General features: G+C 53.9%; 1 protein-coding gene across 2 annotated transcripts in view; it reads left to right on the forward strand.

Annotated features, from left to right (window-relative positions):
- The window catches only part of Drp2 (dystrophin related protein 2), an 82942-nt gene that overhangs the window by 61664 nt on the left and 6934 nt on the right, over positions 1-14344 (forward strand). For both annotated transcript variants that reach the window (XM_075957369.1, XM_075957370.1), the window contains 5 exons: positions 9856-9992; positions 10288-10353; positions 10588-10653; positions 11439-11582; positions 13739-13976. In XM_075957369.1, coding sequence (XP_075813484.1) covers positions 9856-9992; positions 10288-10353; positions 10588-10653; positions 11439-11582; positions 13739-13976 — 651 coding nt within the window. The remainder of the gene's footprint in view (positions 1-9855; positions 9993-10287; positions 10354-10587; positions 10654-11438; positions 11583-13738; positions 13977-14344) is intronic.

Genomic DNA, 14344 nt, shown 5'->3' on the forward strand with positions numbered 1-14344 from the left:
GGGGTGGCCACCTCTCAGACACTAGGTGTGAGAGCTGGGCATTTCTCAGAAACTAGGTTTGAGGGGTGGGCATCGCTCAGACACGAAACCTTGGTCCTGTAAACCAGCTGGGATGGGTGGGCACCTCTCAGACACTAGGTGGGAGGCGTGGGCATCTCTCAGACACGAGGTCAAGGACCTATACACGAAATGGGAGGGATGTCCACACATTATACATTAGGTTGGAGGGGTGGCACCTCTCAGACACAGGTCGCAGTGGTGGGCATCTCTCAGACACAAGGCCTTGGTTCTCCACACTAGCTGGGATTGGTGGCATCTCTCAGACACTAGGTGGGAGGGGTGGGCATCTCTCAGACACTATGTGGGAGGGGTGAGCATCTCTCAGACACGAGCACTTGGTCTTCTACATCAGTTGGGAGGGGTGGGCACCACTCAGACACTAGGTGGTAGGGGTGGGCATCTCTCAGACACAAGGCATTGGTTCTCCACACTAGGTGGGAGGAATGGGCAGTTCTCAGACACTAGGTGGGAGGGGTGGGCATCTCTCAGACACGAGCCCTTGGTCTTCTACATCAGTTGGGAGGGGTGGGCACCACTCAGACACTAGGTGGTAGGGGTGGGCATCTCTCAGACACTAGGTTGGAAAGGTGGGCATCTCTCAGACATTAGGTGGGAGGGGTGGCCCTCTCTCAGACACGAGCCCTTGGTCTTCTACATCAGTTGGGAGGGGTGGGCACCACTCAGACACTAGGTGGTTGAGGTGGGCATCTCTCAGACACTAGGTGCGATGGGTGGGCATCTCTCAGACACTAGGTTTGAGGGCTGGGCATCTCTCAGACACCAGGTTGGAGTGGTGGGCATCTCTCACACATTAGGTGGGAGGGGTAGGCACCTCTCAGACACTAGGTGGGAGGGGTGGGCATCTCTCAGACACTAGGTGGGAGGGGTGGGCATCTCTCAGACATTAGGTGGGAGGGGTGGATATCTCTCAGACCAAGGTGGGAGGGGTGGGCATCTCTCAGACACTAGGTGGAGGAGTGGGCATCTCTTCAACACTAGGTGGGAGTGGCGGGCATCTCTCAGACACTAGGTGGGAGGGGTCGGCATCTCTCAGACACTAGGTGGGAGGGGTGGGCATCTCTCAGACACTAGGTGGGAGGGGTGTGCATATCTCAGACACTAGCTGGCAGGGGTGGGCATCTCTCAGACACAAGGTCGGAGGGGTGGCCACCTTCAGACACTAGGTGTCATAGGTGGGCATTTATCAGAAACTAGGTTGGAGGGGTGGGCATCTCTCAGACAAGAAACCTTTGTCCTCTAAACCAGCTGGGATGGGTAGGCACCTCTCAGGCACTAGGTGGGAGGCGTGGGCATCTCTCAGACATTAGGCCAAGGACCTCTACACGATATGGGAGGGTTGTCCACCCCTCATGCATTAGGTTGGAGGGGTGGGCACCTCTCAGACACAGGTCGGAGGGGTGGGCATCTCTCAGACACTAGGTGGGATGGGTGGGCATCTCTCAGACACTATGTGGGAGTGGTGGGCATATCTCAGACAGGAGCCCTTGGTCTTCTACATCAGTTGGGAGGGGTGGGCACCACTCAGACACTAGGTGGTAGGGGTGGGCATCTCTCAGACACTAGGTGCGATGGGTGGGTAATTCTCAGAGACTAGGTGGGAGGGGTGTGCATCTCTGAGACACGATCCCTTGGTCCTCTACACTAGGTGGGGAGGGTGGGCATCTCTAAGACACTAGGTGGTAGAGGTGAGCATCTCTCAGATACCAGGTGCGATGGGTGGGCATCACTCAGACACTAGGTTGGAAAGGTGGGCATCTCTCAGACACGAGCCCTTGGTCTTCTACATCAGTTGGGAGTGGTGGGCACCACTCAGACACTAGGTGGTAGGGGTGGGCATCTCTCAGACACTACGTGCAATGGGTGGGCATCTCTCAGACACTAGGATTGAGGGGTGGGCATCTCTCAGACACTAGGTGGGAGGGGTGGGCATCTCTCAGACACTAGGTGGGAGGGGCGGGCATCTCTCAGACAGTAGGTGGGAGGGTAGGGCATCTCTCAGACACAAGGTGGGAGGGGTGGGTATCTCTCAGACACTAGGTGGAGGAGTGGGCATCTCTTCAACACTAGGTGGGAGGGGTGGGCACCTCTCAGACACTAGGTGGATGGGTGGGCATCTCTCAGACACTAGGTGAGAGGGATGGGCATCTCTCAGACTCTTGGTGGGAGGGATGGGCATCTCTCAGACTCTAGGTGGAGTGGTGCACACCTCTCAGACACTAGGTGGGAGGGGTGGGTATCTCTCAGACACTAGGTTGCAGGGGTGGACAACTCTCAGACACAATGCCTTGGTCTTCTACATTAGTTGGGAGGGGTGGGCATCTCTCAGACACTAGGTGGGAGGGGTGGGCATCTCTCAGACACGAGCCCTTGGCCCTCTACACTGGTTGGGAGTTGTTAGCATTTCTCAGACATTAGGTGCGAGGGTAAGCATCTCTCAGACACTAGGTGGTACGGGTGGGCATCTCTCAGACACTAGCTGATATTGGTGGGCATCTCTCAGACACTAGGTGGGAGGTATGGGCATCTCTCAGACACTAGGTGGGAGGGGTGTGCATATCTCAGACACTAGCTGGCAGGGGTGGGCATCTCTCAGACACAAGGTGGGAGGGGTGGCCACCTCTCAGACACTAGGTGTGAGAGGTGGGCATTTATCAGAAACTAGGTTGGAAGGGTGGGCATCTCTCAGACACTAGCTGGGATTGGTAGGCATCTCTCAGACACTAGGTGGGATGGGTGGGCATCTCTCAGACACTAGCTGAGATTGGTGGGCATCTCTCATACACTAGGTGGGAGGGGTGGGCATCTCTCAGACACAAGGTGGGAGGGGTGGGCACCTCTCAGACAATAGGTTGGAGGTGTGGGCATCTCTCAGACACTCGGTGGGAGGGGTGGGCATCTCTCAGACTCTAGGTGGAGGGGTGCGCACCTCTCAGACACTAGGTGGGAGGTGTGGGTATCTCTCAGACACTAGGTTGCAGGTGTGGGCATCTCTCAGACACAAGGCCTTGGTTCTCCACACTAGGTGGGAGGGGTGGGCAGCTTAAAGACACTAGGTGGGAGGTGTGGGCATCTCTCAGACACTAGGTGGGAGGGTTGGGCATATCTCAGACACGAGCCCTTGGTCTTCTACATCAGTTGGGAGGGGTGGGCACGACTCAGACACTAGGTTGTAGGGGTGGGCATCTCCCAGACACTAGGTGCAATGGATGAGCATTCCTCAGACACTAGGTTGGTGGGGTGGGCATCTCTCAGACACTAGGTGGGAGTGGTAGGCAACTCTCACACACTAGGTGGGAGGGGAGGGCATCTCTAAGACACTAGGTGCGATGGGTGGGCTTCTCTCAGACACTAGGTGCGAGGGTGGGCATCTCTGACACTAGGTTGGATGGGTGGGCATCTCTCAGACACTAGGTGGGAGGTGTGGGCATCTCTCAGACACTAGGTGGGAGGGGTGTGCATATCTCATACACTCTCAGACACCAAACCTTGGTCCTCTAAACCAGCTGGGAGGGGTGGGCACCTCAGACACTAGGTGGGAGGGGTGGGCATTCTCAGACACTAGGTGGGAGTGGTGGGCATCTCTCAGACACGAGCCCTTGGTCTTCTACATCAATTGGGAGGGGTGGGCACCACTCAGACACTAGGTGGTAGGGGTGGGCATCTCTCAGACACTACGTGCGATGGGTGCGCATCTCTCACACACTAGGTGGGAGTGGTGGGCATCTCTCACACACTAGTTGGGAGGGGTAGGAACCTCTCAGACACTAGGTTGGAGGGGTGGGCATCTCTCAGACACTAGGTGGGAGGGGTGGGCATCTCTCAGACACTAGGTGGGAGGGGTGGGCATCTCTCAGACACAAGGTGGGAGGGGTGGGCATCTCTCAGACACTAGGTGGAGGAGTGGGCATCTCTTCAACACTAGGTGGGAGGGGTGGGCACCTCTCAGACTCTAGGTGGAGGGGTTTGCATCTCTCAGACACGAGCCCTTGGTCCTCTACCCTAGGTGGGGAGGGTGGGCATCACTCACACACTAGGTGGTAGGGGTGGGCACCTCTCAGACACTAGGTGCCACGGGTGGGCATCTCTCAGACACTAGGTGGGAGGGATGGGCATCTCTCAGACTCTAGTTGGGAGGGATGGGCATCTCTCAGACTCTAGGTGGAGGGGTGCGCACCTCTCAGACACTAGGTGGGAGGGGTGGGTATCTCTCAGACACTAGGTTGCAGGGGTGGACATCTCTCAGACATAAGGCCTTGGTCTTCTACACTAGTTGGGAGGGGTGGGCATCTCTCAGACACTAGGTGGGAGGGGTGGTCATCTCTCAGACACGATCCCTTGGTCCTCTACACTAGATGGGAGGGGTTAGCATTTCTCAGACGCTAGGTGAGTGGGGTGGGCATCTCTCAGACACTAGGTGGGAGGGATGGGCATCTCTCAGACACGAGCCCTTGGTCCTCTACACTGGTAGGATGTGTTAGCATTTCTCAGACATTAGGTGGGAGGGTAAGCATCTCTCAGACACTAGGTGGGACGGGTGGGCACATCTCAGACACTAGCTGGCAGGGGTGGGCATCTCTCAGACACAAGGTCGGAGGGGTGGCCACCTCTCAGACACTAGGTGTGAGATGTGGGCATTTATCAGAAACTAGGTTGGAGGGGTGGGCATCTCTCAGACAAGAAACCTTGGTCCTCTAAACCAGCTGGGATGGGTGGGCACCTCTCAGACACTAGGTGGGAGGCTTGAGCATCTCTCAGACACGAGGCCAAGGACCTCTACACGAGATGGGATGGGTGTCCACCCCTCATACATTAGGTTGGAGGGGTGGGCACCTCTCAGACACAAGGCCTTGGTTCTCCACACTAGGTGGGAGGGGTGGGCAGCTCTCAGACACTATATGGGAGAGGTGGGCATCTCTCAGACACGAGCCCTTGGTCTTCTACATCATTTGGGAGGGGTGGGCACCACTCAGACACTAGGTGGTAGGGGTGGGCATCTCTCAGACACTAGGTGTGAGGGGTGGGCACCTCTCAGACACAAGGTGGGAGGGGTGGGCATCTCTCAGACACTAGGTGGAGGAGTGGGCATCTCTTCAACACTAGGTGGGAGTGGTGGGCATCTCTCAGACACTAGCCCTTGGTCCTCTACACTAGGTGGGGAGGGTGGGCATCTCTAAGACACTAGGTGGTAGGGGTGGGCATCTCTCAGATACTAGGTGGGAGGGATGGGCATCTCTCAGACTCTAGGTGGAAGGGTGCGCACCTCTCAGACACTAGGTGGGAGGGGTGGGTATCTCTCAGACACTAGGTTGCAGGGGTGGACATCTCTCAGACACAAGGCCTTGGTCTTCTACACTAGTAGGGAGGGGTGGTCATCTCTCAGACACTAGTTTGGAGGGGTGGGCATCTCTCAGACACTAGGTGGCAGTGGTGGGCATCTCTCACACACTATGTGGGAGGGGTAGGCATCTTAGACACTAGGTGGGAGGGGTTGGCATCTCTCAGACACTAGGTGGTAGGGGTGGCCATCTCTCATACACTAGGTGCGAGGGATGGGCACCTCTCAGACCCAAGGTTGGAGAGGTTGGCTTCTCTCAGACACTAGGTGGGAGGGGTGGGTATCTCTCAGACACTAGGTTGCAGGGGTGGACATCTCTCAGACACAAGGCCTTGGTCTTCTACACTAGTAGGGAGGGGTGGTCATCTCTCAGACACTAGTTTGGAGGGGTGGGCATCTCTCAGACACTAGGTGGCAGTGGTGGGCATCTCTCACACACTATGTGGGAGGGGTAGGCACCACTCAGACACTAGGTGGGAGGGGTTGGCATCTCTCAGACACTAGGTGCGAGGGGTGGGCACTTCTCAGACCCAAGGTTGGAGGGGTTGGCTTCTCTCAGACACTAGGTGGGAGGGGTGGGCACCTCTCAGACACTAGGTGGAGGGGTGTGCATCTCTCAGACACAAGGTTGGAGGGGTGGGCACCTCTCAGACACTAGGTGGAGGGGTGTGCATCTCTCAGACACTAGGTGGGAGGGGTGGGCATCTCTCAGACTCGAGCCATTGGTCTTCTACATCAGTTGGGAGGGGTGGGCACCACTCAGACACTAGGTGGTAGGGGTGGGCATCTCTCAGACACTAGGTGGGAGGGGTGTGCATCTCTCAGACACTAGGTGGGAGGGGTGGGCATCTCTCATACACCAGCTCTTGGTCTTCTACATCAGTTGGGAGTGGTGGGCACCACTCAGACACTAGGTGGTAGGGGTGGGCATCTCTCAGACACTAGGTGGGAGGGGTGGGCATCTCTCAGACACTAGGTGGGAGGGGTGGGCATCTTTCAGACACGAGCCCTTGGTCTTCTACATCTGTTGGGAGGGGTGGGCACCACTCAGACACTAGGTGGTAGGGGTGGGCTTCTCTCAGACACTAGGTGCGATGGATGGGCATCTCTCAGACACTAGGTTGGAGGGGTGGCATCTCTCAGACACTATGTGGGAGTTGTGGGCATCTCTCACACACTAGGTGGGAGGGGTAGGCACCTCTCAGACACTAGGTGGGAGTTGTGGGCATCTCTCAGACACTAGGTGGGAGGGGTGGGCATCTCTCAGACACTAGGTGGGAGGGGTGGGCACCTCTCAGACACAAGGTGGGAGGGGTTGGGCATCTCTCAGACACTAGGTGGAGGCGAGGGCATCTCTTCAAAACTAGGTGGGAGTGGTGGGCACCTCTCAGACACTAGGTGGGAGGGGTGGGCATCTCTCAGACACTTGCTGGCAGGGGTGGGCATCTCTCAGACACAAGGTGGGAGGGGTGGGCACCTCTCAGACACTAGGTGTGAGAGGTGGGCATTTATTAGAAACTAGGTTGGAGGGGTGGGCATCTCTCTGACACGAAACCTTGGTCCTCTAAACCAGCTGGGATGGGTGGGCACCTCTCAGACTGTAGGTAGGAGGCGTGGGCATCTCTCAGACACGAGGCCAAGGACCTCTACACGAGATGGGAGGGGTGTCCACCCCTCATACATTAGGTTGGAGTGGTGGGCACCTCTCAGACACAGGTCGGAGGGGTGGGCATCTCTCAGACACAAGGCCTTGGTTCTCCACACTAGGTGGGAGGGGTGGGCATCTCTCAGACACTAGGTGGGAGGGGTGGGCGTCTCTCAGACACTAGGTGGGAGGGGTGGGCATCTCTCAGACACGAGCCCTTGGTCTTCTACATCAGTTGGGAGGGGTGGGCACCCCTCAGACACTAGGTGGTAGGGGTGGACATCTATCAGACAATAGGTGGGAGGGGTGGGCATATCTCAGACACTAGGTGGGGGTTGGGCATCTTTCTCACACTATGTGGGAGTGGTGAGCATCTCTCAGACACTAGGTGGGATGGGTGGGCATCTCTCACACACTAGGTGGGGGGAGTGAGCCCCTCTGAGACACTAGGTTGGAGGTGTGGGCATCTCTCAGACACTAGATGGGAGGGGTGGGCATTGGCTTTGGTCTTCTTCACCAGGTAGGAGGGATGGGCCTCTCACACAGTAGGCTTTGGTTTTCTTTGTGTAGCATTGACACATGCCAGCTCTCCTCATGGAACATTCTCCAAACATTAGGGATTCACTCGTTTTGGGATTCAGGCCCCCCTAGTCTTCCATCATAGCTTTCCTGTCACTGGGTCCACAGTTGACTGAGGGCCCTCTTAGCCCTTTAATTGTCATTAGCTGTTTTGCTGCAGAAATAATGTCCCTATGTGGAAATAAAAGCGCAAGGTGGTTCCAGGTACCCCCTCCTCTTATCTTGCGAGTTTTTCCTGGGCAGCTTCTTGTATGGCTTTTGTGCTGAATCACTGGGTCTTTTCTTGCTACTTTGTAATTTTAGTTTGTTGTTTTTTTTTCCTACCCCCTTGCCAGTACCAAAGCCTGTGCTCAAATTGCTCAGTCAATTAAAAGGAAAAAAGATAGGTTTTTAAACCTGTACTCACAGATTGTCCCAAGTTTCGACGGGCAGCCTTCGCTTCGCAGCTGCCCAAGCAGCTCCCTCCGTGCCTGTGAGCTCAGCCACACGGTTCCCCTACTTGTGCAGCCTCCTGAGCTCCTTCCCTTGATGTCCTTGAGAGTTATTCGTTTTTCATTTTATGCGTCTGGGTGCTTTGCCCCCACTTCTGTCTGTGGACCACTTGCATGCCTGGTGCCTGAAGAGGCCAGGAGAGGGTGTCAGGTCCCTTGGAACTAGAGTGAAAAAAACAACGTGGGCTGCCGTGTGGGTACAGGGACTCGAACCGCAGCCTCTCGACCTGCAGCGCTCTTAAGTTCAGAGCCATCAGTCCAGTACCACCCTCAGTGTCTGTACACGTTTCTGTTCCCTTAGATTCATCCAGAAGCCCAGGTCCGCTCTCACTGGCTCTCTCTCCCATCCGCTGCTCCGTTTTCAACCTGTTTCTATATAATCCACCTTCCCAAGGTGTTATCTTCCAATTGTTTTAGCACAGGAATGTGTGAGCCGGTGGGAGTAGGGACCACGTCCTTTAATTCTGCTTTACTATCACTTACACAAAACATTATAAAGGGCAAACAGAGAAAACTAGGTAGAAGAGGTAAGCCGATAGTCCTCTGCCTCCTGTTCAGCTTCTCCATTCCTTTAACTTATAGAAAGGAAGCAGCACAATGGCGCAGCACATAAAGGCACTTCCTGCCAAGCCTGAATTTGATTCCTAGAATATTCATGGTGGAAGAAGAGAACCAACGGTTGTGTGTTGTCTTCTGAGCTCCACGTACATATCATAGTGTGTGCAAGTGCGCGTGCACACACACAAAGTAAATAAACAAAATTTCAAATTTTATAAAAAATGATTACAAAAATTTATATGATAATTTTATTTTTTGAGGAGTTCATGAATGAGCAGTGCATCTACATGCTGTACCCCTCCAACTTTTCCTGTGTCCCCTCCCAAATGCATGCTCTCTTCTTTAATTGTTACATGTATATACATGTATGCATACACATACACACACATATATACAATACACATATATATGCACGCACATATATACAGCCTACTGAGTCCATTTAGCTTCGCTAGTGTGCACACGTGTCCAGTGATGACCTCTGTGGGGGCTTGTCCCCGGAGAAAAATGGTTCTTTCTCTCCCAGCGGGCATCCACCCCTTGTAGCTCTTCGTGTAGGGGTGGGACCACGTGGAGTTTCCATCTGTGTTGGCATGTCAGCTGGTGTTGTCACCATGGGTACTATTACAGAGCACCACAACTGCTCAAAGTGTAAATAATAAGTGACTGTGGGCTGCCCAACTCCAGCTGGCTGATCTGCAACACCAACCATGCACCTAAGATTAGGGACAATCACAGAAAGGGGCATGGGAAGATTGTGCGAGCCAGAAGTCCAGGACAGCTGCTGTGAGAGCACATCTTCTCTGTGCGACAGCAAAGAACCCATGAGCTTTCAACAATATGCTTACCCAACCAAGCCCAGCATAATGACAAAAAGCGATATCTTAAAATGCAGCAATTACATGCTTACTGTAAAAACTCCCAACTCCGCAGATAGAGGCTTCTAAAGTTTCAGATGAAAATCTTCCTTTCTCTTCACCCCTCCAGTCTACCTTCCTAGAGTTCTGAGTTCAGGGTATGGTCTTACAGACGTTTGGAGAGAGGGGTATGGTAGGCACAAACAACATTGGGATAGCAGTCACATTCTGAACTCCAGTGAAAGAGTCACACACCTCATAGTGTGTGGAAGCCACCAGGGTGAGTCCCTCGGTCCTGTCTTCCTGCAGACCACATCCAGTGAAAACATGAGGGACTTCGCCACGACCTTAAAGAATAAATTCCGCTCAAAGCAGTATTTCAGCAAACACCCGCAGCGAGGCTATCTGCCTGTGCAGTCAGTGCTGGAGACTGAGTGCAGTGAGACGTGAGTACTGGTGGCCTCGCGGAGGCTGGAGGCTGCGGGTGGCCTCGTGCAGCTCACTTATGCTGTGAAGGGGCTGAGTCCCCGATGAGCTGGAGAAAGTTCCCAAGTGAAAGCCCCTAGCAAACAAGGCGGTTGAGCTTGAGTCTGACTTAGCCTCTGGCCTGAGAAATAGAGGAGGATTCGATCTGCTCTCTGCATCGGATTACCATCTTGGCAGGGGAGGGGTGGGAGTGCTGACAGACAGACAGGCTTTCAGTTGCCTCTGGTCCTCTTAATCTTTGCTAATTTCCCCCAGACCGGCTTCTTCCCCGATGTTGCCACATGCGGACACACACTCTCGAATTGAGCATTTCGCCAGCAGGTACCACTGCCTTTCAGTGGGAGTTGGGGTGGGGACTGTCGGAAGTCCAAGGGCAAGGAGACTTGGAATGAACCAGGGGAGATGCAGAGTGAACTGTCCATGGCCAGTGGTGGTAGGTGGGGGCCCCGCTTCCAAAGCCCCAAAGCCGGTTATCCGATTGCACCATTAGATTGCTGGAGGTGGAAGCAGGCCCCACATCCTGCTTTTTCTCTTACTGTGGCTCTTTCTTTCTAGGCTTGCTGAGATGGAAAGTCAAAATTGTTCCTTTTTTAATGACAGCCTGTCCCCGGATGACAGCATGTGAGTTTCTACAGCTGCTAATTTTCCAGAAATAGCTGTCCTTGGGATCCTTCTGCCACTGTTTGAGAATGGGAGGCTGGTGGCTAGGGTCCTTGATTCTCTGAGGAAGGAAGCCTGCTTCCTGACTACACTGTTTAGTAAGAGAGGCAATTTTCCATCTGTCAACTGAGCCATCTACCCAAGCCCCTTCTATCACAAGATCCCATCCTTCCATGCCTAACTTTGGGGGGGTGGGAGCCCCTATCTGAAGTTACAGAAAGGAGCTGTTATCTCATGCTCAAGATACAAAACCCCATCTAATGCTACAGCAACCCTAGGAGAAGGCAGAGACTCCCAATTGAAGTCTGGCCTAAGGGAGCCCTGGTGTTAGAGCACAGAGAGGGTGCCCTTGCATCTTTAAAGGAGGTTCCTTGCCTGTAAAGAAGGCCCAGGGACAGCTGACTATATGAGACAATCTGGTCCTGACTGGGACTCAGATCCTTCTGGGAGGAGAGAAAGAAAGGGGACATCGAAATGGCAACAGCACAGAAAGAGAAGTGATTTTCTTATTGAGAAGATCTCAGAAGCATCAGCATCCTGGAAATATCTCCCAGTCCTCTCTCAGATACTGCCTTTTTCAACTTCCAAAGCCTGAACTTGAGGCCTGGCTTTCTTTACGTGACTTCAAAGTGGATGGGCCAGCATAGATTTTCTGGGGACTGAGCCAGGATCTTAGCACTGGCTCCCTGACTTGCGTCTGTGTTCAACACCTGGTCACCTCCTTTCCTCTCTTTACACCCATGCAGAGATGAGGACCAGTACCTGTTGCGACACTCCAGCCCCATCACAGACAGGGAGCCAGCCTTTGGACAGCAGGCTCCGTGTGGCATGGGGACAGAAAGCAAAGGAGAGCTAGAGAAGATCCTGGCCCATTTAGAAGATGAGAACCGGTAGGTGTGGCCAGGGCATAAATTTGTGTGGCGCCAGAGGCTGGTGCCTTGAGTTTCAATCTTGATACTTCATGTGTTATACAACCTGGATCAAGTCATTTACATCCTATGACCTTCCATTTTCTTGTCTGTATGATAGGGATAATGATGCCAGTTTCCCAGGGTTACTTTGAGGATCAGATGTAATATAACCCTGACTTTTCCAAGTACCCACTAGATACAGGCAGAGAGAACCCTAGAAGAATGCAGAAGAGAATATAACCTGTCTTTGCTCTCAAAGAACTTTCTGTACTAAAACTTGAAAGAACTACTTGATCCTGAATGAAAGTTTCCCAGGGGGTTGGGACAGTACGTACAGCATTTCCGAACCAGAAGAGACAAAGTACCAGGGATGCCATTAATCTCACAGAGGAAGAGGCCCGAGGAAAGTTGACAGCTCTTGGAGGGAGGCAAGTAACAAGTGCAGAGCCTCTTGGAGCAGAGTCCTGTGGGAGCGCTGTGCACAGCAGAGTCCTGTGGGAGCGCTGTGCACAGTAGAGTCCTGTGGGAGCGCTGTGCACAGCAGAGTCCTGTGGGAGCGCTGTGCACAGCAGAGTCCTGTGGGAGTGCTGTGCACAGTAGAGTCCTGTGGGAGCACTGTGCACAGTAGTACATTGCAAAGCTTGGGAAGCCACAAGTCCTGACTCTTCAAGGTGTGGGGCCTGAGTTTCTGTTTCTAACCAGCTGTCAGGGGCTGTTAGGGTCCCCGGTCCGCATGACCCCCTCGGAGTGGCAAGCCTTAGAACAGTGTGCCTCGAGTGGTGGAGTGCAGGTGAGGACCAGCTTGCAAAGTGTGTGTCACCAGTCCAGGAAAGACAAGCACACAAATAGACAGTAGGGGTTTCGAAACTTTTCTCGCAAACTTGACATGGTCAGGATCAAGCACATGGCTAGTGGTCCATCACCCTGAACAGGCTGGAGATGGATTCGAGTGGTGTAGAGCCTGTGCAGCAGGGATTGGCAGTGTTGTGAACTGTGAATGGTTGTAAGCATTAGGACATCATATCATTATACAGTGGTGTGAACTAAAATCAAAACCCTGCTTCCTCACTAGGGGTGGTCTGGAGAACTGCTCCATTAGAGCAGTGGGGAGCCGGTGCTGGGAAATGCTAGCAAGAGTGATTCTGTTTGCTCAAACAACAGGAAGTAGTGGGCCTAAAAATAGGCTGGCTCTTTGGAGTGTTTCCTCGACTCATTGTGAGCACTCAAAGCAGGTCAGATGGGGGGCTGTAGAGAGGAGAAGCGGGTCAGATGGGGGCTGTAGGGAGAAGAAGCAGGTCAGATGGGGGGCTGTAGAGAGGAGAAGCAGGTCAGATGGGGGGCTGTAGAGAGGAGAAGCAGATCAGATTGGGGGGCTGTAGGGAGAAGAAGCAGGTCAGATGGGGGGCTGTAGAGAGGAGAAGCAGGTCAGATGGGGGGCTGTAGAGAGGAGAAGCGGGTCAGATGGGGGCTGTAGGGAGAAGAAGCAGGTCAGATGGGGGGCTGTAGAGAGGAGAAGCAGGTCAGATGGGGAGCTGTAGAGAGGAGAAGCAGGTCAGATGGGGGGCTGTAGAGAGGAGAAGCAGGTCAGATGGGGAGCTGTAGGGAGAAGAAGCAGGTCAGATGGGGGGCTGTAGGGAGAAGAAGCAGGTCAGATGGGGGGCTGTAGAGAGGAGAAGCAGGTCAGATGGGGGGCTGTAGAGAGGAGAAGCAGGTCAGATGGGGGGCTGTAGGGAGAAGTAGCAGGATAGGTGATCTCTTTATGTATGCTGTCTTCCCTTAGAATCTAAAAGTCTATAAGTGGAGTAGGTAAGCGATTTGCACTAATGCCTCTTTTATTTGCAGAACATGTTCGTGCCTGCTTTTGAAGGTCAAAATTAATCCCCAAAGCATCAAAGCCCTAAGACATTTCTTATGTGAAATGTCAGCTCACTACTCTGAGGCCTCAGGATGGCACAGTAAATGTCAAATGGCCTGGAGAGGAAATGGCTGTGGCCCTCTCAAGCAGAGCATTGCCAGGGATTGGGTTAGGAGAGCCCAGTGACCCCTCACACCTGGGAAAGGGGGGGCCCTGTGGAATCTGGATAGCCAATTGACCCTGTTAAAGCCCTAGGTCTTGGCTTCCATGTCCATGGCAGGATTCTCCAGGGAGAGCTGAGGCGCCTGAAGTGGCAACACGAAGAAGCAGCGGAGGCACCCACCCTGACTGAGGGCTCCAGTGAAGCAACTCCGGACCACCGCAATGAGGAGCTCCTGGCTGAAGCCAGGATCCTGCGGCAGCACAAGAGCCGCCTGGAGACACGCATGCAGATCCTTGAAGACCACAACAAGCAGCTGGAGTCTCAGCTGCAGCGCCTGAGGGAGCTGCTCTTGCAGGTGAGGCTGGGGATACAGAAGCAGGGTGGCCCCTGACTCAGGAGGAGGGCATGGAGAGATGGGGGTGCAGCAGAGAAAAGAGAAAGCACCCCTTGACTGAGGCAGTCAGGTGACTTCTTGGCATGAGCTGACGGGCAACTGGAATGAAGGGACGAAGAAGGAAATGGGCGGTATGGCTACATCCTCTTCCACACCACCTCTCTTGTGAGTCCCAAACTGCCTCCAGCCTGGAGGCAGAGGAAGGACTTTTAAGGACTTTCTAGTTTGTAAGCGGCGTAATAACCAGGCTAGCTTAATATGAAACAGCAAATTTTAATGAAGGGATAGCTTACAACACCAGGGATCTGATGGAGGAAGGTCATTGGCTA

The sequence above is a fragment of the Microtus pennsylvanicus genome, chromosome X (assembly GCF_037038515.1).
Source record: "Microtus pennsylvanicus isolate mMicPen1 chromosome X, mMicPen1.hap1, whole genome shotgun sequence".
Classification (NCBI taxonomy): Eukaryota; Metazoa; Chordata; class Mammalia; order Rodentia; family Cricetidae; genus Microtus; species Microtus pennsylvanicus.